Source organism: Aspergillus karnatakaensis, assembly GCF_047715665.1.
Source record: "Aspergillus karnatakaensis strain CBS 102800 unplaced genomic scaffold BJY04scaffold_39, whole genome shotgun sequence".
NCBI classification, from domain to species: Eukaryota; Fungi; Ascomycota; class Eurotiomycetes; order Eurotiales; family Aspergillaceae; genus Aspergillus; species Aspergillus karnatakaensis.
Genome location: NW_027395751.1, coordinates 110408 through 132364, shown reverse-complemented (window position 1 = coordinate 132364; position 21957 = coordinate 110408). Strand labels below are relative to the sequence as shown.

General features: G+C 52.4%; 9 protein-coding genes across 9 annotated transcripts; 7 read left to right on the top strand and 2 right to left on the bottom strand.

The window, feature by feature from the left end:
• The first annotated feature begins 218 nt into the window (after window positions 1-218).
• On the top strand, window positions 219-946 carry BJY04DRAFT_194095 (uncharacterized protein). The gene has a single exon (XM_073712012.1). It carries the CDS (start codon window positions 389-391, stop codon window positions 686-688), a length of 300 nt encoding a protein of 99 aa, XP_073569048.1. The 5' UTR covers window positions 219-388; the 3' UTR covers window positions 689-946.
• BJY04DRAFT_194093 (uncharacterized protein) lies at window positions 947-3519 on the top strand. Its single transcript, XM_073712011.1, has 2 exons — window positions 947-1645; window positions 1698-3519. Exons 1-2 carry the CDS (start codon window positions 1469-1471, stop codon window positions 2895-2897), a joined length of 1377 nt encoding a protein of 458 aa, XP_073569047.1. The 5' UTR covers window positions 947-1468; the 3' UTR covers window positions 2898-3519.
• Window positions 3504-6203, top strand: dppV (dipeptidyl peptidase DppV). The gene is made up of 7 exons (XM_073712009.1): window positions 3504-3606; window positions 3663-3714; window positions 3766-3998; window positions 4046-5274; window positions 5324-5556; window positions 5616-5827; window positions 5887-6203. Exons 1-7 carry the CDS (start codon window positions 3542-3544, stop codon window positions 6032-6034), a joined length of 2172 nt encoding a protein of 723 aa, XP_073569046.1. The 5' UTR covers window positions 3504-3541; the 3' UTR covers window positions 6035-6203.
• Window positions 6204-7766: 1563 nt separating this feature from the next.
• Window positions 7767-11253, top strand: BJY04DRAFT_194086 (ankyrin repeat domain-containing protein). The gene has a single exon (XM_073712008.1). It carries the CDS (start codon window positions 7930-7932, stop codon window positions 10609-10611), a length of 2682 nt encoding a protein of 893 aa, XP_073569045.1. The 5' UTR covers window positions 7767-7929; the 3' UTR covers window positions 10612-11253.
• Window positions 11254-12790: 1537 nt separating this feature from the next.
• BJY04DRAFT_220348 (FAD-binding oxidoreductase) lies at window positions 12791-14598 on the top strand (the record flags this gene model as incomplete). The annotated part of the gene is made up of 5 exons (XM_073716840.1): window positions 12791-12901; window positions 12990-13422; window positions 13478-13967; window positions 14025-14248; window positions 14324-14598. The coding sequence occupies 5 exons, from the start codon at window positions 12791-12793 to the stop codon at window positions 14596-14598; spliced, it is 1533 nt and encodes a 510-aa protein (XP_073569044.1).
• A 966-nt stretch (window positions 14599-15564) lies between these two features.
• Window positions 15565-17975, top strand: BJY04DRAFT_194076 (uncharacterized protein). The gene is made up of 7 exons (XM_073712007.1): window positions 15565-16476; window positions 16528-16547; window positions 16601-16634; window positions 16699-16772; window positions 16841-17217; window positions 17290-17385; window positions 17452-17975. The coding sequence occupies exons 1-7, from the start codon at window positions 16287-16289 to the stop codon at window positions 17831-17833; spliced, it is 1173 nt and encodes a 390-aa protein (XP_073569043.1). The 5' UTR covers window positions 15565-16286; the 3' UTR covers window positions 17834-17975.
• Window positions 17976-18338: 363 nt separating this feature from the next.
• BJY04DRAFT_208780 (LLM class flavin-dependent oxidoreductase) lies at window positions 18339-19784 on the top strand (the record flags this gene model as incomplete). The annotated part of the gene is made up of 1 exon (XM_073714034.1): window positions 18339-19784. One exon carries the CDS (start codon window positions 18339-18341, stop codon window positions 19782-19784), a length of 1446 nt encoding a protein of 481 aa, XP_073569042.1.
• Window positions 19785-19869: 85 nt separating this feature from the next.
• Window positions 19870-20283, bottom strand: BJY04DRAFT_220345 (uncharacterized protein; the record flags this gene model as incomplete). The annotated part of the gene is made up of 2 exons (XM_073716839.1): window positions 19870-20139; window positions 20197-20283. The coding sequence occupies 2 exons, from the start codon at window positions 20281-20283 to the stop codon at window positions 19870-19872; spliced, it is 357 nt and encodes a 118-aa protein (XP_073569041.1).
• Window positions 20197-21333, bottom strand: BJY04DRAFT_194068 (uncharacterized protein). The gene is made up of 3 exons (XM_073712006.1): window positions 21137-21333; window positions 20419-21069; window positions 20197-20352 (listed from the first exon to the last, which is right to left on the bottom strand). Exons 1-2 carry the CDS (start codon window positions 21260-21262, stop codon window positions 20734-20736), a joined length of 462 nt encoding a protein of 153 aa, XP_073569040.1. The 5' UTR covers window positions 21263-21333; the 3' UTR covers window positions 20197-20352; window positions 20419-20733.
• Between the last annotated feature and the right edge of the window lie 624 nt (window positions 21334-21957).

Genomic DNA, 21957 nt, shown 5'->3' with positions numbered 1-21957 from the left:
TAGACTGTTCGAGCCTGACGGAAGTCGAAACCTGGTTCGCGAGAAGATGCGGTAAACGTGAGTCAGAAGGCGCTCGGCGATCGCCTGGCGATTCTTCGGCGAAAAAAACCCGGGTGCGTTGAGAGGTTTTTGCTATAGATCTAGATTTTTTTTTTTCCAAGCATGGTGTTTATAAATATGCCCTGGTTCCTGGATTTGATTGTTTCTGTATCATCTGGATCCAGATTATTTGAGCCTCTTGGGTTTAATACACTACCATCTATCTACCTATTTATTTCTCTCTATTGCTTAATTTAATATCACTGGTACGCCCACCTTTCTCATCTATACATATTTATAAGGTACTCAACATGTACTAACCCACCACAGCATCATCATCAATATAAAAATGAGCTCATCATCCTCCATCTCACAAAAAGCGCCCTCCTCCGGCGCCTCCAGCATCCACAGCGCCCACAAGACATCCACCCTCTCCAAAATCCGAAAACATCTCGCAAACGTCAAGCAAGAATGGGGTCCTGGCCTCGCGGCAAAGGAATCTTGGGATGATGACTACAATTTTCCAGCTGGACGCTGGGCTGGTCAGGGTCTTGACTATAGCTATCGCTGGGGGTTGGAGTACAGGTCAGTCTTACTTGATCTATCTACATACATGTTGTTCGAACATTTTTTAATTGTTCGTCTATAGTGCTCCTCACCGATCGTGAAAGCCACAGGAACAAAAACCAGAGCGCTGCATCTGCAGCTCGCGCAAACTATGACAGAAAAACGCCTTATGACATTGAATAGACCTTGATAGACGGATGGAAAGGCGCATTGCATTGGATTTGGAGGATATGGATCAGCGGGCTCTCTACTCTTTTTTTTACTCTTCTTTCGATTCTTAATAGACTATAGACTTGGCGTTGGATGGCGATGGGATGGCCATCATTTGATACCCTACCTAATTTATTGATTTACCTTTTTACAAACCAAATCTTTTGTAAGCTCGAACGTACTGGGCTGTTGGCTAGAAGTGACGCGCTGTCGAATACCTACCGGCAGCTTTATCCGCACGACCTTCGCAGGGTACTGTACTTCCTGCCTGAAAACCTGCAGATCACCAACCCACCGCAATGGCAGATCTGCAGATGAAGATAAAGTCGGTGTCGATGGACAAGTAAGCAGTGACCAGCTCTCACGGAGTTCGGATGAACTCGACGTCATAGTCTTTGCTTTTGGCATCCTTATCAGGGATTCGCATTCCACACAGCGAATGAGATGGCGACGGAGCTGGCAACCTCTTCGGAGTTCACAGCAATCGCCACATACCACTGCCATTTGATGGAATTGCTGTGGCTTGAGAAGTCCCGTGCACAGTCCGGAGTGTGCATCACCCCGGTTGATCATGAGATCTGTTGTCAATATAAGGGAGGGGTTCGTATGACCTGGCGGGTCGGATAGATCCTACCCTTGTCTAGTGAGCAAAATGACATTCTTCCCAGCAGACCGTCGGAGATTCATCTCGAGGAGCGCTATCCCCTTGCCGTTTTACATCAATATCGGCCTGGTCGTGGATGATGTTCTCGATACAACGATCCTGCAGAACAAATATGCGCAGCTGATCGGGCGTTCGCCAGTCCTCGGTGGAGTTTTGCGGAGTAAAGTATACACCCGGCCTTGAAGTAAGAGACAATTGCTGAGCATCGCTTCTCCAGAAAGATACGCGAAAGTTCAGCTGCGGTTCAACAGCCGACTTCGAAGCCAGAGTCATTAACTCCGACATTCCCTTTTCCTTTTCAACCCACGGCGATGGCCAACCGAGCATTCTTCACGACAACCTCGCGACCGTGGATAGCGCGTTTATTTTCAATGCATCTTGCGATCCGAAACCGGTCTGTCGGATGCGAGCGACGATATTCGACGACGCGACCTTGCTCTGCTTCAGCTTCGTGCATGGCTTGTTCGACGGGCCGAGCGCTTTCAGTGTTCTCCGCTATTTCTGTGATTTGTTATCAGGCAAAGCCATCCCTAGACTCAGCCTGCCACCGGATGCCACAGGATCGCGAATGTCCGATCGTGTGCGAGCCCCAGAAGATTGCGAATGGGAGGTGCCGGAGACACGGAAGATGTTTGTGACCACCAAATTCGGGCACTTGAGAGTAAAAGCAGAGACTTTGTTCACCAAGGTGATTGAGAAATTGGGCTTTTCAGAGCGAACAGAGCACAGGTTGGTCCACCTGAGCAGCGCGTGGGTGGAAGAAGTTCGGAGCAAGGCTCAAAAAGAGCTTGAAGGCACAACCTCCATCACGCATGCGGACGTTATCGCCGCACTGTATCTGAAAGTTTTCTACAAGCCTCGGCCTGTAAGTCGGAAACCTGTAGATTTGATCTCACCGATGAATTATCGGTCGCTGCGTGAGCCGGTAGAAGGTGGCACCGAATACACCCACAACAGCTCCGTCCTCGTGCGCTGTGAGCTGTCGGAGCAGCAAGTGCAGACTGAGTCGATCGGTCAAGCAGCACAGAAGATCCGAATAGCCACAATAGAAGGCGAGAGACCATCCGCGATCAAACAGCAGCTGCGCTTCATCGAAGACCAGGTCGTCGCACCCGCAGTGCCCAAAATCCGCGGCAGCCTAAAATGGGGATGCCCAGTGGTCACTTCGTGGACAGAACTTGATTTCAGCAGTCTCAACTTCTCTGGCGCCAGTCATCGCGATCGCAATCCTTCAGTTGTTTTCGTCAATCCGGAGATTAGTCCCATGGGCGGGACGGCGAGGAGCCCATTCCTGGTCACGGTCGGGGATGGAGCGGGCGGATATTGGCTTCGAGCCGCTAATACCGCGAGCGGATGGGAGGCGTTTGATCACTGTACTAGTCTGAAGACCTTGTTTTGTGCCGTTGATAAATATTGAATCTCTCGTATTCAGGGTGGGTGTTGTGCAGTGCTTGTGTGGTCAAGCTTTCCGCTCTCGTGTTAAGATTTCTTGGCCGGTCAAGCACTGATGGAAATACGGAATGAAGCCTTTCTTGGACCATGTTGCCCAGAGATGATGAGAAATCGATTAGCCAAGTTATTCCAATATAATAATGAGTGAGACAATTAAGAGCAGGAGAAGGCGACAGAAGAGATAAGAATGAGCTGATAAGACGCACAGCAGCCGATGTCTCACAGCAAGTCCGGGGCTACTCTCATTACTCTCATGACAACCTGTTCCTGGCTCTTATCTTGGAGACATGGTTACATTGATTGTTATCAACCCATCAATGGAGATTGCAATATTTGCTTGGCGTTGTAACGCTGCAGGAGGAAATGGCCAGCAGATTCGCCTGGAATGCCTCCAGCAGCTCCACCAAGCGATTTGCCCACCGGTGATCATTGCCCAAGTCACTCTGAAGCTAGTCTAAATAGGAAGGTACCTACATCGCTGCTCTCGTGCGGAGGTCGCCATATGGCATTATTATGATTATTCCACCATCCCCTCACCCCATAAATACCGCCAGAATGCCCTCGCCTTGAGATCGCCACCCTCAGAGTCACGTTTATCCTCAATTCAAGATGGGTGCATTCAGATGGCTTTCGCTGGCCGCGGCAGCTTCGTCTGCCCTGGCTTTGACCCCCGAGTAAGCTTGTCCTACCTTGTCATGCCCTAAACAAAGACTGAGCTGACTCCGCACAGGCAATTGATCAGTGCTCCTCGACGGTCCGAAGCTATCCCCAACCCTTCTGGAGTGAGTTACCCCCTTTTCACGCGGCAATTGGCATGTCTAACAATACTACAGAAAGTCGCCATCTTCTCCACCTCCCAATACTCCTTCGAGAAGCACGAGTCCAGCGCCTGGTGGAGCTTGCTCGATGTGCGATCGGGCAACATCACTCACTTGACCGACGACAGCAATGTCTCCGAGGTCGTTTGGCTGGATGACTCGACTCTGCTGTACATCAATGGCACCAATGCCCAGGTTCCTGGCGGTGTTGAGCTTTGGATCTCCGGCCTCCAGAACTTTCCATCTGGGTATGTTGTCTGACACAAAACATTAGGAACAGGTCTGATTCTCGCAGATACAAGGCCGCTTCCCTCAATGCCCCCTTGTCCGGACTCAAGGCCGTGACCACCGAATCCGGCGACATCAACTTCCTCGCCTACGGCCAGTCCTACCCTAACGGTACCGCTTACAACGCCGAGCTTGCCGTGACGCCTCTGTCTACTGCTCGCATCTACGACAGCATCTACGTCCGTCACTGGGACAGCTACCTCACCACCATTCGCAATGCTGTCTTCTCCGGAAAGCTGAAGAAGACCCAGCACAACCGTTTCGTCTCTGCCGGTGGACTGAAGAACCTCGTCACTCCTGTCCCCAACGCGGAGTCACCATACCCGCCCTTCGGAGGAGCTTCTGACTATGATGTCTCTCCTGATGGCAAGTGGGTTGCTTATAAGGCCAAGGCTCCTGACCGGCCCCAGGCCAACTACACCACCGCTTATGTCTACCTTGTTCCCCATGATGGTTCCTCCAAGCCCGTTGCTGTCAACCACCCCGACTTGGAGTCAACGCCCGAGGGCATCGAGGGTGACTTGAACAACCCAGTCTTCTCCCCCGATAGCAAGACCCTTGCCTACCTCCAAATGAAGGATGAGACATACGAGTCTGACCGCCGCATTATCTACCTCTACGACCTCGACTCCGAGGAGATCACCTCCCTTGCGTCTGAATGGGACCGCTCCCCCGACTCGATCAAATGGGCCGACGACAACACCCTCGTCGTCACCGCCGAAGACACCGGCCGCGTTAAGCTCTTCCAGATCCCCATCAAGGACGCCTCAGCCGACTACAAGCCCGTCGCCCTGACGGACAGCGGTGTCGTTTCCGCCTTCTACGTCCTGGGCAACAACACCCTCTTCGTCACCGGCACCACCCAGTGGACCAACTGGAACGTCTACCTCGCCAGCCTCAACTCCAAGCGCGGCGTCAACACCATCGTCTCCGCCAACGAGATCGACCCCGAGCTCAGCGGCCTCGGCCCCGAGGACATCGACGAGATCTGGTACGAGGGCAACTGGACCGACATCCACGCCTGGGTCATCTACCCCGAGGGCTTCAGCAAGAACAAGACCTACCCTCTCGCCTACCTCATCCACGGTGGCCCCCAGGGCTCCTGGGCCGACAGCTGGAGCACCCGCTGGAACCCCAAGGTCTTTGCCGACCAGGGCTACGTTGTGGTCGCGCCCAACCCAACCGGAAGTACCGGCTACGGCGAGGAACTGACTGACCGCATCCAGAACGACTGGGGTATGTCCACGCCATTCTGTATAATTGTGACCTAACTAACCAAACCCAGGTGGTGCTCCCTACGAGGACCTCGTCAAGGGCTTCGAGTACATCCGCGACAACCTCCCCTACGTCGACACCACCCGTGCCGTCGCCGCGGGCGCCAGTTTCGGTGGTTTCATGATCAACTGGATCCAGGGCAGCGAGCTCGGCCGTGAATTCAAGGCCCTGGTCACCCACGACGGAACCTTTGTGGCCGACGCCAAGATCGGCACCGAGGAGCTGTGGTTTATGGAGCGTGATGTATGTCTCCTACATTTTTTTCCCGCCTTCATTGCATGTATGCTGACAATAGATAACAGTTCAACGGCACCTTCTGGGGCGCCCGCGACAACTACCGCCGCTGGGACCCGTCTGCCGTTGAGCGGATTCTCGAGTTCGCTACGCCGCACCTCGTCATCCACAACGACCTGGACTATCGTCTTCCTGTCTCCGAGGGCCTTGCCCTCTTCAATGTCCTCCAGGAGCGTGGTGTTCCGAGCCGTTTCTTGAACTTCCCGGATGAGAACCACTGGTATGTCCCACCTTCTTCGAGGTAGTATAAGAAACATGGTGTGCTAATAAATCGTGCAGGGTTGTCTCGCCTGAGAACAGCCTCGTCTGGGAGCAGCAGGTCCTGGGGTGGCTTAACAAGTACTCCGGTATCAATGAGGAGAACCCCGATGCTGTGAGCCTTGAGGACACGGTTGTTCCGGTTGTGAGTATTGATCCTCCTGCTTGAATGATATTCAGCGGTGAGGCGTAATGTAAGTTATGGATATGAAGGATGCATCGTAATGTTGGCTCGATGCTATGCTGTATATACGAATGCAAGGATCCTTGTTGTCACCAGATAGGACCAAGGAAAGATGAGATGGAATGAATATACGCTCCTTAATGCATGCCATGCAATGTTTCAGACCCGATCATTTCCTACTGGCCAAGACGTATGTAGCGCATTTGGAGGCGTTAAGGCTGAAGCATCAGGCTTGGTCAAGTCTTCTCGTATCGTCAGCCCCGCGATCTCCAACATCTCCGACACAGGCCCGCGGCGTAGGGGAGTTTTTCCCTGTAGCATATGTCGGTGATTTCTCTTATCAAAGATCTCTCCAGCGTCTTGTTGCGAGTCTCATAGTACGAGCCTCCACCGCTGGTCGGTCGCACAGAAAATGGCAGCGGATAACCCCGCAGTAGGAGCATTCGCTCGCATCGCCGCAACCAAGGTTCTGGTCGCCAGGAACCGGAACAAATCCAGGTACAACCCCTTCATGTTCAGTGTAAACGGTCTCTTACATAGGTAGACGACGGAGAAACCTATGGGCAGATGCGGCAGCACTTCTCTCGAAAGACGACCGCAGCCATCTCGACTTCGCCGACGCAGGCGCCCCCGGGCGAATTCTTGGCGAGATCGAATCTCAAGTCAAGGCCGCCAAACAGAAGCAATGGCGCTTTCGAAAACGCAACGGAGAAGAGGTCGCCGTCCGCGATGTCTACGAGAAGATTGCCACGTGGGTGACAAAATTCAAAGAAATCGGAGATCTTGCCTCCCAGGTCGACCCGGTACATGTTGGGCTGCCGTGGGCGGCGGTGCGCTTTTTCCTTCAGCTGGTGGTTAATGATGTCGAGCGGTACAGCGCTATGATTGAGGGCGTGGAGGTTGTTTCTGGCATCATTGCGAGATATGCTGAGATCGAAAAGGCAGAGTTGTTCGGTCGGTCGAATCTCAAGACGCAGCTGGAGAATGGGCTCGTCAAGCTCTACGCCGTGGTCTTGGGTTATCTCGCGGAAACGAAAAAGTACTACCTCTCTTCGAGTGCAGGAAGAGTTGCTAAGTCACTCAAATCCACGTCCGTGAAAGAACAGTGGCTGGATCGGATCGCGGCAGAGGATGATGCGGCGCACAGGCTGGTGACTCTCGTACAGGCAGAGAACCAAGCAAACCGGCTCGTTTCAATCCGCACGACGCTAATCAACCTGGAAGAGAGCGTAATGAAAGCCAAAACGGCGATGGTAGCGACGCGGCGACGCCTGCTAGAGCGACTCGGAGCAACGTACACCAACGACAATTATGATGGATCGCTTTCATTACGACAGTCAGGAACAGCCAACTGGATCTTTGAGAAGGATGAGTTCAGGAAGTGGAAAGAGAAAGGTCAAACCTCGAAGCTTTTGTGGATTCATGGGCCTCCGGGATTTGGAAAGACAGTGCTTACCGCGAGCGTGATTGAGCATTTGCGGAAAGAGCAACCCAGCACCTGCAGAACGGCCTACTTCTTTTGCGTCTCAGAGAACGAGGCCAAACGCGAGCCTTCTGCAATCCTTACTTCTTGGATAGCGCAGCTTCTCGAACAGAACGAGGGCGCGGTAAAGGCCGCGAAGGAAGTAATCAATGTCGATGACCAACGTGCGATTACCATCACCGAGAAGTGGAAGCTATTCCGCGCCGTCTGCTCCCATATCAAGGGGTGTTCCCTTGTGATCGACGGGTTTGATGAGTGCAGTAGCTTGAATACCACTTCTCGGTTCCATACCGACGATGCCCGCGCCCAGTTCCTGCGTGAATTATTCGACGCGATCAGCAAGACCAAGGTTCACGTCCTGGTAGTCAGTCGAGATACCGCGGAGATTCGGACTGAGATGTTACGCGACGGCAATGCGAATGTTCAAGTTTCTCAATATGGAATTACTGAGAACGACACGAAGCCGGATATTTGGGCCGTATCTCGCCAGGTGGTTGACTCCAAACTACAGCGGAAACCCGAGGATGTCCGTACTCACCTGGCGGAAAAGGCAGCAGAGAAGGCAGAAGGAATGTTTCTCTGGGTTCACCTACTCTCGCAGAAGTTGAAGCCCGGCATAAACGCCAAGAAACTCGATGCAGTTGTGTCTCAAATGCCGACTGGGCTCGAGCAGGCCTATGAGCGAGATCTCGGCCTTATCCACTCGCTCGATGAGGAAGAAAAGCAACGAGCAATTAGCATACTGAGGTGGGTGTTGTTTGCTGCGCGGCCACTCACTGTTCGTGAACTAGTTGAGGCTCTGATACTGAACGACGACATGGACGAAGGCGACTCGTACCCTGAAGACGAGTTGCCAGACGACTGGAAGATCAACTTTGTTGACGAAGACTATGTAAATGAGGTTCTGCGCCAGCCGCTAGGCTCTCTGATCCAACTCAAAAACCGAGATGAGAATGAACCACTCTCTGCCTATACCGTCCACTTTGTGCACTACTCCGTCAAAGAATATTTGCTTCGTCCAAACGCGAGCGGCGTTTCCCCGGCACAAGAGATCTGCTTTTCGGACAAGCGATCTGAGAACAACCTCCTGGCGAGACTGTGTCTACAGTATCTCTGCTATGACGTTTTTGGAAATGAGGAAGTATCCGCCAGAGGCGTGATGAAAATGTACCCTTTCTTTCGTTATGCTGCGCATACTTGGTATAGACATGCTTTGGCCGACAATAGCATCTCGCCGGATCTTGTGTCCTGTGCGCGAAAGCTTCTCGATCCGGAGACTTTCAACTGGGTCCTGTGGTCGCGGACATTCGAAAATGGCGAGGCCGAAGAACAGAAGGGAGCAGAAAGCCTTGTGAGTTCTGCAATATTAACAGCAAAAAGTCCAATGTACTATGCTTGTCTGCTTGGTCTGTTGGATGTGGTGAAACGTCTGCAGACGGATGGTCTGGATATCAACGTCCAAGGAGGATTGTTCGGGACGCCGCTACAAGCCGCAATTGTGAAGCATCATTCTCCGACGGTTCAATACCTGATTGACAATGGTGTCGATATCAACGTCAAGGCTGGGATATATTCCTATGCCATCTGTGGAGCTGCCTGGACTGGTGACCTCGAGATCTTTCAGCTCTTGCTTGACCGTGGCGCGGACTTGGAAGCGACACAAGAACGAAATAAATGGCGCCCGGTGCACTTCTCAGCTTATCACCCCGAGGTTTTGAAGATCTGTGTAGACAGGGGGGTTGAGCTGGAGGCTCAAGACTCGGAGGGAAGAACGCCATTACACTGGGCGGCTATTCACGGCAAAGTAGAATGCGCGCAGCTTCTCGTTGACGCCGGCGTAAACATCAACGCGCAAGCGACTACTTCGGTTACAGCGTTACTCATGGCGGTGCAAAATAACCACTACGATACGTTTGTCTTTCTGCTCTCCCGAGGCGCGAATCCCAATCTCACCGACTCTCTAAGACAAACGCCGCTTTACAAAGCGGCGGTCCACGGAAGGGAAAAAATGGTCCAGGCTCTACTGGAAAATGGAGCAAAGGTCGACTCAGAACAATGCGATTCATATACACCGCTAATGGCGGCAAGCACGTATCCCGGTTATCCTAGGATCGTGGAGCTCCTGTTACAGCACGGGGCGGACATTGATCACAGGGATAAAGATGGGTGGACGGCGCTGCATTTCGCCTCTACTCTAAAGAACACGGAAACTATGAGGATTCTCTTGGAACACGGGGCAGAGGTCGATCCGGAAAGTACCTCTCTCGTCACGCCACTCCTACAGACTGGAACTGATGGCTCCCGAGATGCGTTCGAGTTGTTGCTGCAATACGGCGCGGATATAAGCAAGTACGATATTCAAAACGACACAATCCTCGACTACGCTCTCGAGGCTGAAAAACATGACTTTGTGGAGTATTTACTCGAGAAAGACGTTTTACTCTGCTCCTTACCTGGATTGAACGCTGATTCAACTCGGCAAAGGGAACAGCGGATTGAGCTTAGCAAAGCTATATTTGCAGGTAATGCCGATGCCGTCGAGCGTATACTTCAAGCCGTTTTGTCGGACGACTTAGGAACACTCCTACAAAGCGCCCTACATGTGGCATCCATTGCTGGGACAGTTGAGCTTATCAAGATCCTGCTTGGCAAAGGAGCCAGCAACAGAACAGTTACAGCGACACAACGCACCGCACTACACTACGCAGCATCCCAAGGTCATCACGAGTTTGTCAAAGCCCTTCTCGATTCCGATGCCAATCCGTATGCGCAAGACCTCTGCCGCTCGTTGCCACTAGATGTCGCTATTAAGCATGGGTTGGATGCTGTAGAGACGGTCAAATATCTTGTTCATAATTATGGTTTCGGACCAAATCACACGCCAGCGACACCTGCTCTAATCAACGCTTGTAGGTTGCTATTCAAACCATCTGGCGTGTGCTTCCTTCTAACTGCGTGCAGGGAAAAACGTCGCCGGGGCGTGGAAGGGTACATGTACCTACACATGCTGGAAAAAGGGCGAAGAAGAAGAAACGTCATTCGAGGTTGTGCCGTGGGAGGAAGAAGCCACTGGCAATGACAACAATGCTTTCAGGGAACCAACAAGATTCACCGGCGCTGGAACCGACGATATCAGCTCATTCGAAATCTATGGCTCCCTACAGGGTGAGAACCAAGTCATTTGGGCGAAATTGTACAGGGGGCGAAAGCTTGGCTGGTTGTATTCGGGTACATTTGATCCGACCTCGTCGAAGATAACAGGCCATTGGGGGACAAATGAGAGCTTGTGGCATGGGGAGTTTAGTATTATGGCATCAAGCCCCTCTCAGAAAGGTGGCTTGGAGGTGGACCTGAGCGCAAAGTAAGACATGCTTGCAATTAGAATCGAGAGGCCATAGGTTTGGGAGGCAAGCAGTGCTGCTATTTCACGCACGGGAACCTTGTCTGAGATATCCATGATAGACTGGCTATTGTGATGAAGAGATATAGTAAAGAGAATAAGCCAATCTTGCCAATGCTGCTTCAAGGAGCTGTAACTGGACTCGCAAATGGGTCCTTGCATTGAAGGATGCCTTATCCGATGGCCCCGAATGCACGATACTGGACATATATCTATCTGCATGCCGAGGGATATATAAATCATGGCGCTGCACCTGAACTTCATGCAATTGTGTACTGAAAGGTTATAGTGAATTTGATGATCATTTACCCCGTACCCTCCTCGTCTGCGAAAAGACGCCCTCAATGGCCCTCGGAAACAACAAACAGCAGAAAATTGACTGCTGGTGAGTTAGTTGGGATCAACAGCAGGGATTTGGAATGGGCCGAGTCACTCTGCGGTAATGACTCGTGTTGGAAGATAAGAGTTCTAGATCCTTGGGGAGGAGATGATGATCTGCTGCTAAAGCCTTTAAAAAGTATGAGATAGGCGCGGGCATTGTACGTTAATCAAATCTGGCGCCATGATGACGCCTGGAATAGTCTATTCAGTAATACTTCTCTGATCCAAATTGAGCAAAAGCGGCTGCTGAACTGAGCCAGGATATTGGAAAGTAACTAACTAGTCTACAAAGTACTTATTCAGATGCTGGCAGCGACGCTGTACCTATTTTCGATAGTGCTCCGCCGTGCAGAAACACAGTCGAGCTGTCCAATAGCATAACCGCTGTTCAAAATTCTTCCATTCTTCAAGCTGCTTTTCAATTGAGCGGTCGGTACCTGCATGGCCTGCATCTAGTTGGTCGAGAATGTTCCTAGCTCGTACTATGCTGAAGGATCATGCAGAAATAAGAACACGTTTTCCACCACGTGGACGATCATCAACTGCAATAATCGCTGATGATCTCAATAGTGTAAGCCTCAATCCCAGGTAGGCTTTCTCCATTGACCATGAATGTTGTAGGCTGGTTTAAGGTGATGATGGGAAGAGGATGTTGTCCTAGGGTAGAGTCAGGATCTCCACCAAATGTGCCTTGAAACGAGTCATGAACTCAAAGCGTCTCAAACACCACCTGGGCGCTGCCTGCTGCGGCCTTTATCGGCCTCGAACAAACTTGGGGCGGAATCCTGCACCCACGCGGCGCTGCTGTGCTGCAGCTATGGTTGCCATGCATACACCATCGCCGAGGTTCTACCGTAGTACTTAACAATAAAGCTACACCTTATCGTGGGTAGTGCGTTTATCCAGCACTCTTCAGAGCAGCAGTATAGCCAAGTGGACTCAAATCATCCTTCTCTTTTCTGAACTGTCAGCCATGAGCACTCATTTACCGCCAGAAGCTCGGCGAGAACTCAATGCCCGACTAATCCCCAGACTAAAGACACTAATGCACTCTCTTTACCCGTCGCAGAATAGTGTATGCAAGATCGGCGCCATTCTCCTCGCCAATGCCATTGTCCGAGGAGAGGGAATGCTGACAGGAGGTTCGCAGCTCCACTATATCGCCATCCATCCCATTCCAGGGCCTCCACTTGCTCGTTCCCCTTGTGCTCGAATTGGTCTCGAAAGGTTGCGCAGCGCAGCTTGCCCACGAATTCCGCTCCAACTGCTGCTTGCACTGGAACATTTCACTAGCCCGTAGACTCCTTCTTGTTCTGGGTTTGTTCTCCATCAATGGCTTTGTCGAGTCAGCTAGTTGCCGATTGCTCCGGGGGGAGGGGTTTGCCGGCACACTCAGCCATTATAAAGCTCGGGGAGATGCGCACCGATGAGCTGGCCAGCTCACTGCATTCTCCCGTGTCGTATCTTTCTTCTCACCATGAGGCTCAATTCCCCCGTGGCGGCTGCGCTGCTCAGCGTTGCGCCTGAACTTGTCTATGCCCAGCCTTCTGGTGTCTCCGTCCAAGTTGGCGACTCCGCCGATCTCTGCGTAAGTTTTCTGAAATCACATGTGGCAGTGGCATTCTGCAGACCCCTGTCGCGAAAAAGCAAAGCTAACTCTGCTTCACATTCTGCAGTGCGCCGCCCTCTCTACGAGTGGTATCGCCGATAAAGTCGTCTACCCCGGCAATGACCTCTACCATGATTCTGTCACATCCTACTGGGCCGTGAATGTCCAGATCGAGCCGACCTGCATCGTCCAGCCACAGTCTGCTGACGATGTCTCCGTCGCTGTGCAAACTCTTACCGGTGCTGGCGGTGACTCGCCATGCCTGTTCGCTGTGCGCAGTGGTGGACACACGCCGATTGTTGGCGCGAACAACATCGAGCCTGGTGTGACCATTGATCTGTCGCACATGAACAGCACCATCTACAACAAGGAGGCGGGTCTCGCCTCTGTTCTTCCTGGTGCGCGCTGGCAGTCTGTCTACAAGACTCTCGAGGAGTACAACGTGGTCGTCCCCGGTGGCCGTACTGGGCCTGTCGGTGTCGGTGGTTTCTTGCTCGGAGGTAAGGCATTCTTCTCTCTCTCTCACTCGGTTAACGACGAAAACTAATTGTATAGGTGGAAACTCCTTCCACGGCGCCCGCGTCGGCCTCGCCTGCGACAACGTCGAGAACTACGAAGTCGTCCTCGCCAGCGGCCGCATCGTCAACGCAAACCGCGACACCAATGCCGACCTCTTCAAGGCGCTCAAGGGCGGCTCCAACAACTTCGGTATCGTCACCAAGTACGACATCAAGACGATCGACAACGCCAACCTCTGGGGTGGTCTCGTCGTCTTTGAAAACTCCACCACCGATGCGCAGATTGATGCGCTTGTCAAGTTCACCGACAACATCGAGAACGACCCATATGCTTCGTGGATTGGCCTGTGGCAGTACAACTCCACCACCCAGCAGATGCTCATCACCAGCCCTCTGGACTACACCAAGCCCGAGGCTTACCCGGCTGCGTTTGACGACTTCTATGCAATTCCAAACATTTCGGACTCGACGCGCCATGCGACTCTTTACGAGTTGACCAGTGAGCTGCTGCAGGCTGATGGATACCGGTGAGTCAACAGCCCTCTATACAAATGGCTTGATTAGAGGAGAACTAACAAGGACAGCGACGTCTTTCTCACAAGCTCCTACAAGAACCGCGCCGACATCCTGCACAAAACCCTCGAGATCCTCTACCGCAAGATTGACGATGCCCTCCCTCTCGTCAAGGGCGTCGACTGGTCCATCATGGTCATCATCCAGCCCTGGCCCAAGATCCTCTGGCAGAAGAACCAAGACAACGGCGTCGGCAACGTGCTCGGTCTTGACCGTACCGACGAGAACCTTCTCCGTATGTTCCACCCCTCTTAGCCCCTTCACATTCCACGAAGAAGAGAAGAAAAGAAAGAATGCTGACAAAAAGTAGAGGTCCTATACGACTACTCCTGGGACAACGCCGAAGACGACGCCCTCTTCCAGCGTCTCTGCGAAGAGGCCCTCGCCGAGCTCGACGAGTACGCAAAGTCCGTCGACGCGTACAACGAGTACATCTACCTCAACTACGCCGATAAGACGCAGAACCCGCTTGCGGGATACGGGGAGGAGAATGTGCGGTTTATTCGCGAGGTTGCGGAGCGGTATGACCCGGCGGGTGTCTTCCAGACGCAGGTGCCTGGTGGGTTCAAGGTTAGCAAGGTTTGAGTCAGCATTAGTTGCGGTGGGGAGCAGAGAGGAAGAATAGAGATAGAAAGGCCGGGGGGGGGGGTTGGATTTTGTTCGCTTCGCTTCTGAGATGGTGATTTTGATCTTCTTATAATATTCACAAGAGCATTGTCATAGGCATAATTCACTTTTTCTGAGGCAATCTGGCAAATCTTGGCTGGCTTTGCACTTTCTGTATTTGGTGAATCGAAAGTCGACGCTTCTTTTCCTTCAGCCTCGTATATTCACTAAGAAGAACCTTGAACTGGAGCCCAACTCCGACCCAACCAAATGAGTGATTTCCTCGCCACAGCTGCCTCCGCGAAATAAAATTACACCATCGGAATCCAGGCGACAGCAAACTCCAGACACTTAGACACTAGCATCGGGGAAGGCGCGCAGGATCTAGCGGCCCACATGGTGTGGCTCGATCTCCGCAACGCCGAGATATTCTCAGGAGAAGGAGAGAGGAGACTCATTTCGATCATTTGGATCACTGACGGCTGACAACGGTTCAACTATCGAAAGACTGTCTCAATGTCTCCAGAAGACTATCACCATCCAGAACTCAAACGCCAATAGCGCGGTAGAGTCTAGTAGAGTGACCCCAAGTCCAAGGCTGGAAATGACTAGCGAAGGTCCGGGACGCCGCGGCAGTGGACTGACACAAGGTGGGTAATAAAGTTGCTTTAGCGTACGATCTAGATCAAAAGTGCGATTCCGACTGCCGATCAGACGGTCTGAGCCCCCGATGAACTCTCGCTGTTATTAATGGATTGACCATTGGGCAATTTGGGCTTCCCCAGGCGGAGTTCCACCGAGGGTCTTTGCCGCCAGTTATTTCTGACCAACATCTTGCCGAGGGGGGCTAGTTGGGCTAGTGATCATATCGGCGCACGGAGCAAATGACAATGTTGGCAGTTCTGGCGGCGGTACTCCGTACGCTCTAACGAAGCAGGGTTCGCCGTGCGATGGACAGCTCTGGAAAGGATAATCACAAAATGCAGGTGGTGTCTCCTAGCAAGTGATAATGCACGATATGAAACCATTTGACAGGGGATGCGATCCTGGCAGGGCTTCAGCAAACCTTATGCTGGCCGAGATCCACGTCTTGCCGTTTTCTGTCGTGGTCTTTGCCTCTGCTCCAGTCGTGGCAGTGGCACAGCTTACTCTTTGTCAGTTGTCTGCGTCAGGAATAATGACTTTGTGCGCTGGATTTGCCCTCTCCTGATCATGATCCCTGTACCTAGCCAGCCCTCACGAGGTAGGCTGAGTCCACAGACTCAGTGACCACAGTACTTTTGATATTGCGATGGCCATCCTGACTCGAGAGAAGTTGTCCGGGACATCTCGGCGGAAAATTAATCCTCAAGGCAGCTGCACTGGGAGGCCCAGTATTTCCCTTTTTCGGCGTTGAACCAGCGATCTTTGACACCTCTATCTGAATTGCGATTGCGATGGCGAGGGCTCACTAACTAACCTGCGCTCCTTCTCCTGACGCCTCCCGCCTCCGCTTGGCTTTTGGCTTGATCCTATATGATCGGATATAGTCTGGGGATCTGAGCTCGTCTGACCTTATTTATGTCGGATCTCCCTGACCCAGGCCCTCGCTTCTCCAGGTTTCACGACTCGGGGTGAAAGCTCGACTCCATAACCCTATCGCAGAAAAAGGATTCAGACCTGTCACGATGTCTGAGGCTCCGTTAGGTGCTGTTCCTGTTCCGCCGGGAGAGGTTTACAATCCCGATCAGTCCAATCCGTGGTTGTACACTGAGAGCCGGGCGGTGGTCATTGCTGGTGTCATTCTGTGTACACTGACCTTGATTCTACGGGTGTATACGAAGGCGTATCTACTTGACAAGTTTGGATGGGATGATGGTACGCTTGCACTGATCTCTACCGCCCTGACTCCATGCTGACACTGCGCAGTATCAATCATAGGAGCCTGGGTATGCCATCCCGCATGACTGAGTGTCGAGAGTTGACAAACTAACACTACCAGATCTTTGCAATCGTCACACAAGTCCTCTGCCTCTGTAAGCTTTGACTCAAAGTGAGCTGCAACCCCAAAAAAGCAAATGCTAATATGACTGCGCACAGACGGCTATGAACACGGCGGAATCGGCATCCATATCTGGAACGTCTCGCCGCAGCAGTTTCTCGACTTTCAAAAGGTATCTCGGGCTCTTAACCGCTCCCTTTCTTGCATATCCAGAATACTAAGCACTGTCATACTGAGTAGGGCATCTTCGCCGCCGGCGTCGTCTACGTCCCCGCCCTCGGCCTCGCCAAAGCCTCCCTAATAATCCTCTACTACCGAATCGTCGGCCAACAACGGCTCTACCGATGGGCGCTCTACGTAATCGCCGCAGTCGTAGGCGGGTACAGTATCGCCATCACATTCGCCCTCATCTTCGCGTGCCGACCGATATCGAAAGCGTGGAATGGAGCGCTAGAGGGGACGTGCGTTGACCAGAATGGACTTTATGCGGCGACGGCCATCACGAATACCGTGACGGATGTTGCGCTCATTGTGGTTCCGATTCCGGTTGTGGTTAGCTTGCATATGCCGACGATTCAGAAGATTGGGCTGTTTTTTATGTTTGTTATTGGTTGCGCGTGAGTCCTCTTTCTCTCTCTGGTATCTGAATGGCTGTGTGGAGTGTTTGTGCTGATTAATTTCGGGTTCAGGACTGTGATTACGAGTATCATTCGACTCGTTACACTCTTCCCTTTCTTGAAGGATGATGATAAGACGTACCGGATTGGATGGACGGATCTGTGGATGTACGTTCTCGCCCCCCTTCCCACCTTTCGCTAGCTCTTACAGAGACGACCTGCTAACAAAACCAGCAACGTCGAAGCAAACTTCATTATCATCTGCGCCTGTCTCCCCTTCCTGCGACACTTCCTCCGCCGGTACGCCCCCAAGTTCATCGGCGAGGGATCCTCCGCCGGCGCGCGCTACTTCAACAGCTACAACAAGGGCGCAAGCACCACGCGCTCATGGCGGAAGAAGCCCGAGCACACGATGCTGCAGGATGATGTAGAGCTTGCGGATAACGCAGAGAGTATGGGTTCGGGTGTGCGGATTGTGAAGGAGGTGCAGTGGAATGTCACAGAGGAGAGGAGGGATGGCACGGGGAGTCCCGATTCGAGCATGGGGGTTTATAAAATCGATAATGAGAGGAGGGTGGTCATACCGGGGGCTGGAGAGCCCTTTTCACGTGGTTAGGGCTCATGATGCGGGGATGAACTGGCGGAGCTGCATTTGCTAAAATGTTGGAGTTGGGGAGTTTGAGTTGATCATACCAGGCTTGGTGAGATTTCTTTTGTACATATACCTTATACCACATACTAGCTAACATAATACCCTAATGTTGTTGAAACTATCATGCCCTACCCGAGCTGTCACGCAGTCAGCAGCAGATATTGCGTGACACCTAAGCTCGCTCCTACCGGCCGAGAAAACAAACGGAAACCTTGGAGACCATTATCGCGAATCCATTCGTCATAACTGGACGGACTGACTCAGTTTGCAGCGCAGATGAACCATTGAGAGGGCGTTGTTGGTGGTGATGGCGTGCTACCCGAGTGTGATGGCGCGCCTCTCCAACCGCCATCGCAATCGGTCCCCGAGATATTTATCTTTACCCCTCTACCCCTCTATTATTGCTGCAATTGTTAATCATTTCTCTCATTCTCTCTCTTGTCAAATACGACAAGACACACACAACAAAATGACAGAACCAAAGAAACAAATCATCCTCAATGCCTTCGTCATGAACACCCCCGCCCACATGGCCCCAGGCCAATGGCGACACCCCCGCAACAAAACAGCAGACTACACAAAGCTCTCCTTCTGGACTGACCTCGCCAAACTTCTCGACGACTCGGGCTTCCACGCAATGTTCATCGCCGACACCCTCGGCCCCTACGACGTCTACAAAGGGCCCGCCAACGTCGTCCCCGCACTCGCCTCCGGCGCGCAATACCCCGTCAACGACCCGCTATACCTCGTCCCGACAATGGCAAGCGTAACGAAGAATCTTATCTTCGGCGTCACGGCGAGCACAACATACGAGCAGCCTTACTCGCTAGCTCGACGGATAAGCACAGTTGATCATCTGGCTGAGGGCCGTATTGCGTGGAATATTGTAACGAGCTACCTCGACTCCGCGGCGCGCAATCACGGGCTTGATGAGCAGATCCCGCATGATGAGCGCTATGCCCGCGCGCACGAGTATATGGACGTGCTGTATAAACTCTGGGAGGGGTCGTTCCGCGAAGACGCCGTCATCAAAGACCGCGAGAGCGGCGTGTACATTGCCCCCGACGCAGTCCGTCAGATCCACCATAAGGGGAAATACTTTAAAGTCCCTGGTCCGCATTTCTGTGAGCCGAGCCCGCAGCGCACGCCGTTCTTGTTCCAGGCTGGTGTGTCGGAGGCCGGGAATGGCTTTGGCGGGAAGCACGGGGAGGCGATTTTCGTGGCTGGGCAGACGCCCGAGGGTGTTAAGACGACGGTGGATAATATCCGCAAGGTTGCGGAGAGTGAAGGGCGGGATCCGAAGAATATCAAGGTGATTGTGGGGATTACGATCATTGTTGCGGAGACGGATGAGGAGGCGTATGCGAAGCGGGAGGAGTTTTTGAAGTATGCGAATCACGAGGGTGTGCTTGCGTTGTTTGGCGGGTGGACTGGGATTGATTTATCTGGGTTTCCGGATGATGAGGATTTCAGGTTTGCGGAGGCGACTCGCGTGCAGTCGATTGTGAAGCGGTGGGCGTCGACGGTGCCGGGGACGGATAACCTGCCGTGGACGAAGAGGCGGATTGTCGAGTTCTTGAGTGTTGGTGGTATTCAGACGAAGATCATTGGGAGTGCGAAGACTGTGGCTGATGAGTTGGAGCGGTGGGTGGAGATTTCTGGGGTCGATGGGTTCAACTGCGCGCATATCACGAACCCAGGGAGCTTTGAGGATATTGCTGAGTTCTTGCTGCCGGAGCTGCGCGCCCGTGGCATCTTCAGGAATGAGACTCCTAAAGAGGGTGCCACAGCTCGAGAGGTGTATCTTGGCCGGGTTAGACTACCTGAGGACCACCCAGGAAGTAAGTACAAGTGGCGTGCTGGGGAGAAGCTGCCGAAGTATCAGGAAGCCGCAGCAGAAGAGGCGGAGGCATAACTTACTCGATATATTATTTGTACAATCCCACCATGTGAACAAAACAATCTTATCAACCAAAACCTGTACCGCGACCAGTACTCCTCTAGTCGTCCTCGCGGCTGAGCTCACTGACTGCGACCCAAAGTATGAGGACACAGCTAAGAGCAACAAGCACAGTCCATCCAACCATCGAACAGCCGAAGCGCGTACCACGTACGTTCAAGCACCGGGTTATCCCATTCGATTTGAGTGTAACCGGGGGAGGGAACGAGTCGGACCGAGCGTCAGCCCTACGGAGGCTGGTGGGAGCGGGTTGTTGAGGGTGAGCCTGTTCTTCGTCCGGAATATTCCCGTCAAAACGCACGCGGGAGGACTGATTGAACCAGCTGTTAGCTACTGATCACATTTGTAGATAAATTTGGATACGTACGCCAACTAGCGGCTCTCGCGAACCCTGATCATGCCCCTCATACAGAAGGGCTTGCCCGACGTCTTTCTCTACCAGATCCAGCGCCATGTCTAGTTAGACAGATCTCGTGAGAACATCACTTCGTAGTCAAGATACATCTCCCTTATAAGAAAAATGGTCTTGCCCCTGAAATTGCAGCTGCCTACGCACCCCTAGCTAAATTTCGAAGAACAGCGCAAACAGATTCTCGTTATGCTTTGTGCTCTGCATCTTGGCTCTTCGAAGACGACCACTCCTATTTGCCAATTCATATCCCCGATCTGCGATGACAAACGCCCAAGTAGCACAAGGCTGACACTGATTCGCCAATTTTGCGACGCGCCATTTCTATAGGAGGCTGTGCCTGCGTAGCTGGACCGCTACAATGAAGACTTCGATTACGCTCGGCTGAACACCTGACACTTGCCAAATAGCAGTGAAGTTGAAGCATGAAAACCTCTAGAGGGGCGCATTCCCATCTCACATCATCTAACCACGACGACGCTCCGGAAACCAACCTCAGTGACCATACCGCTTCGCATTAACAATCACAATCCCCAGGATCAACCCGCAAATGAACGCCATCATGAACGTGATCGCCACCACCGCGCAGCAAAACCGCTGCGAGCGCATCTTCTGCTGTCTCTCCAAAAACCCATCGCAGGACTTACAGTGGACGTGCGGCTGGAATGTGGAGGCCGGGGGGAACGGATTCGAGCGGCACCTGCTGCTTGTGCGGTTCAGGTAGGCGTGTTGGTGGGGCGTGTGCTCGGGCTCAGGTTGTGGCTGCAGGTGGATCTGGCCTTGTTCTTCGGCTTCGGCTTCGAGGGCTTCGGCTTGGGGGACGGAGGAGTACTATCCAGGTTACAGGTGTTAGGATCTTTAGATTTTGGGGTTAGGGGAGATGATGATGGGGCCATACGCCGGTTAGATAGTTGCGAGGCCCTTGGCTTTCTAGCTCCTCGTAGGGAGGGACTTCCTCGTTGTTCTTGAGTCCGAGCATTTCTGTTGTGTCTTTGTAGATCTGGGAGAGGGTAGTATCAGACATCTGGGTGTTGGTTGCTTGATGTGCTTGATGGCAGTGGTTTGATGTTTTATGTGATGCGGCTGAATTGTGGTTGCCTACTGTTCCAAGCCACTCGTGAGGGGCGGCGCACCGTCTAGCGCGAAGTCGTATAGCTTGTTTCTGATCAGGTGAGATATTCTAAGATAAAAGCGTTATTCGTCGGTATTGATGCGTCTGCTATTGATTGATGGGGAATAGGGTGTGGACACAGCGTTTAGTGCATTTAGATTGGGTCAATGCTCTTCGTCAACTATATATATGTTACCCATTACATGGTGATTCAAACTTGGTTGTGTCTATCCAGTATGTTTGAAGCCTATCCCAAACCTAAATACTCTAGAATCATTGGAGAACCTCGATCATCACGACTCCATGCTGATTTTATTGCAGTGTCTGATGGGCCATATACATAAGTTAGATTCACTATCTTCAGCACTGCACAATAACCCGGAAATGCTGTAGGAGAAGGAACGAGTCTCAAGTGTTTTAGGCGTGACTGATGTAGAGTTTCATGATGTGTCTCTGGCGGGTGGATTGCCGACAACATCGATGCGCTGAATTTAGATTGGTACCCTGCCCCTGCTATTTAACTGGTCGAAATTGAAGGTATTGCGTATCGGCCCGGCCAGGGATGGCGATGAGTTGCGGTGTACAAATTTAAGATAATGTGGTCAAAT

Coding starts and splice junctions, on each gene's coding strand:
- BJY04DRAFT_194095 (XM_073712012.1), top strand. CDS start 389: ATGAGCTCATCATCCTCCATCTCACAAAAAGCGCCCTCCTCCGGCGCC.
- BJY04DRAFT_194093 (XM_073712011.1), top strand. CDS start 1,469: ATGACATTCTTCCCAGCAGACCGTCGGAGATTCATCTCGAGGAGCGCT. Junction 1,646..1,697: donor GTGGAGTTTTGCGGAGTAAA/GTATACACCCGG, acceptor TCGCTTCTCCAG/AAAGATACGCGAAAGTTCAG.
- dppV (XM_073712009.1), top strand. CDS start 3,542: ATGGGTGCATTCAGATGGCTTTCGCTGGCCGCGGCAGCTTCGTCTGCC. Junction 3,999..4,045: donor CTCCAGAACTTTCCATCTGG/GTATGTTGTCTG, acceptor TGATTCTCGCAG/ATACAAGGCCGCTTCCCTCA. Junction 5,557..5,615: donor TGTGGTTTATGGAGCGTGAT/GTATGTCTCCTA, acceptor AATAGATAACAG/TTCAACGGCACCTTCTGGGG.
- BJY04DRAFT_194086 (XM_073712008.1), top strand. CDS start 7,930: ATGTTACGCGACGGCAATGCGAATGTTCAAGTTTCTCAATATGGAATT.
- BJY04DRAFT_194076 (XM_073712007.1), top strand. CDS start 16,287: ATGTCTGAGGCTCCGTTAGGTGCTGTTCCTGTTCCGCCGGGAGAGGTT. Junction 16,635..16,698: donor CACACAAGTCCTCTGCCTCT/GTAAGCTTTGAC, acceptor GACTGCGCACAG/ACGGCTATGAACACGGCGGA. Junction 17,386..17,451: donor GGATGGACGGATCTGTGGAT/GTACGTTCTCGC, acceptor TAACAAAACCAG/CAACGTCGAAGCAAACTTCA.
- BJY04DRAFT_194068 (XM_073712006.1), bottom strand. CDS start 21,262: ATGTCTGATACTACCCTCTCCCAGATCTACAAAGACACAACAGAAATG. Junction 21,070..21,136: donor CTCGCAACTATCTAACCGGC/GTATGGCCCCAT, acceptor TAACCTGGATAG/TACTCCTCCGTCCCCCAAGC.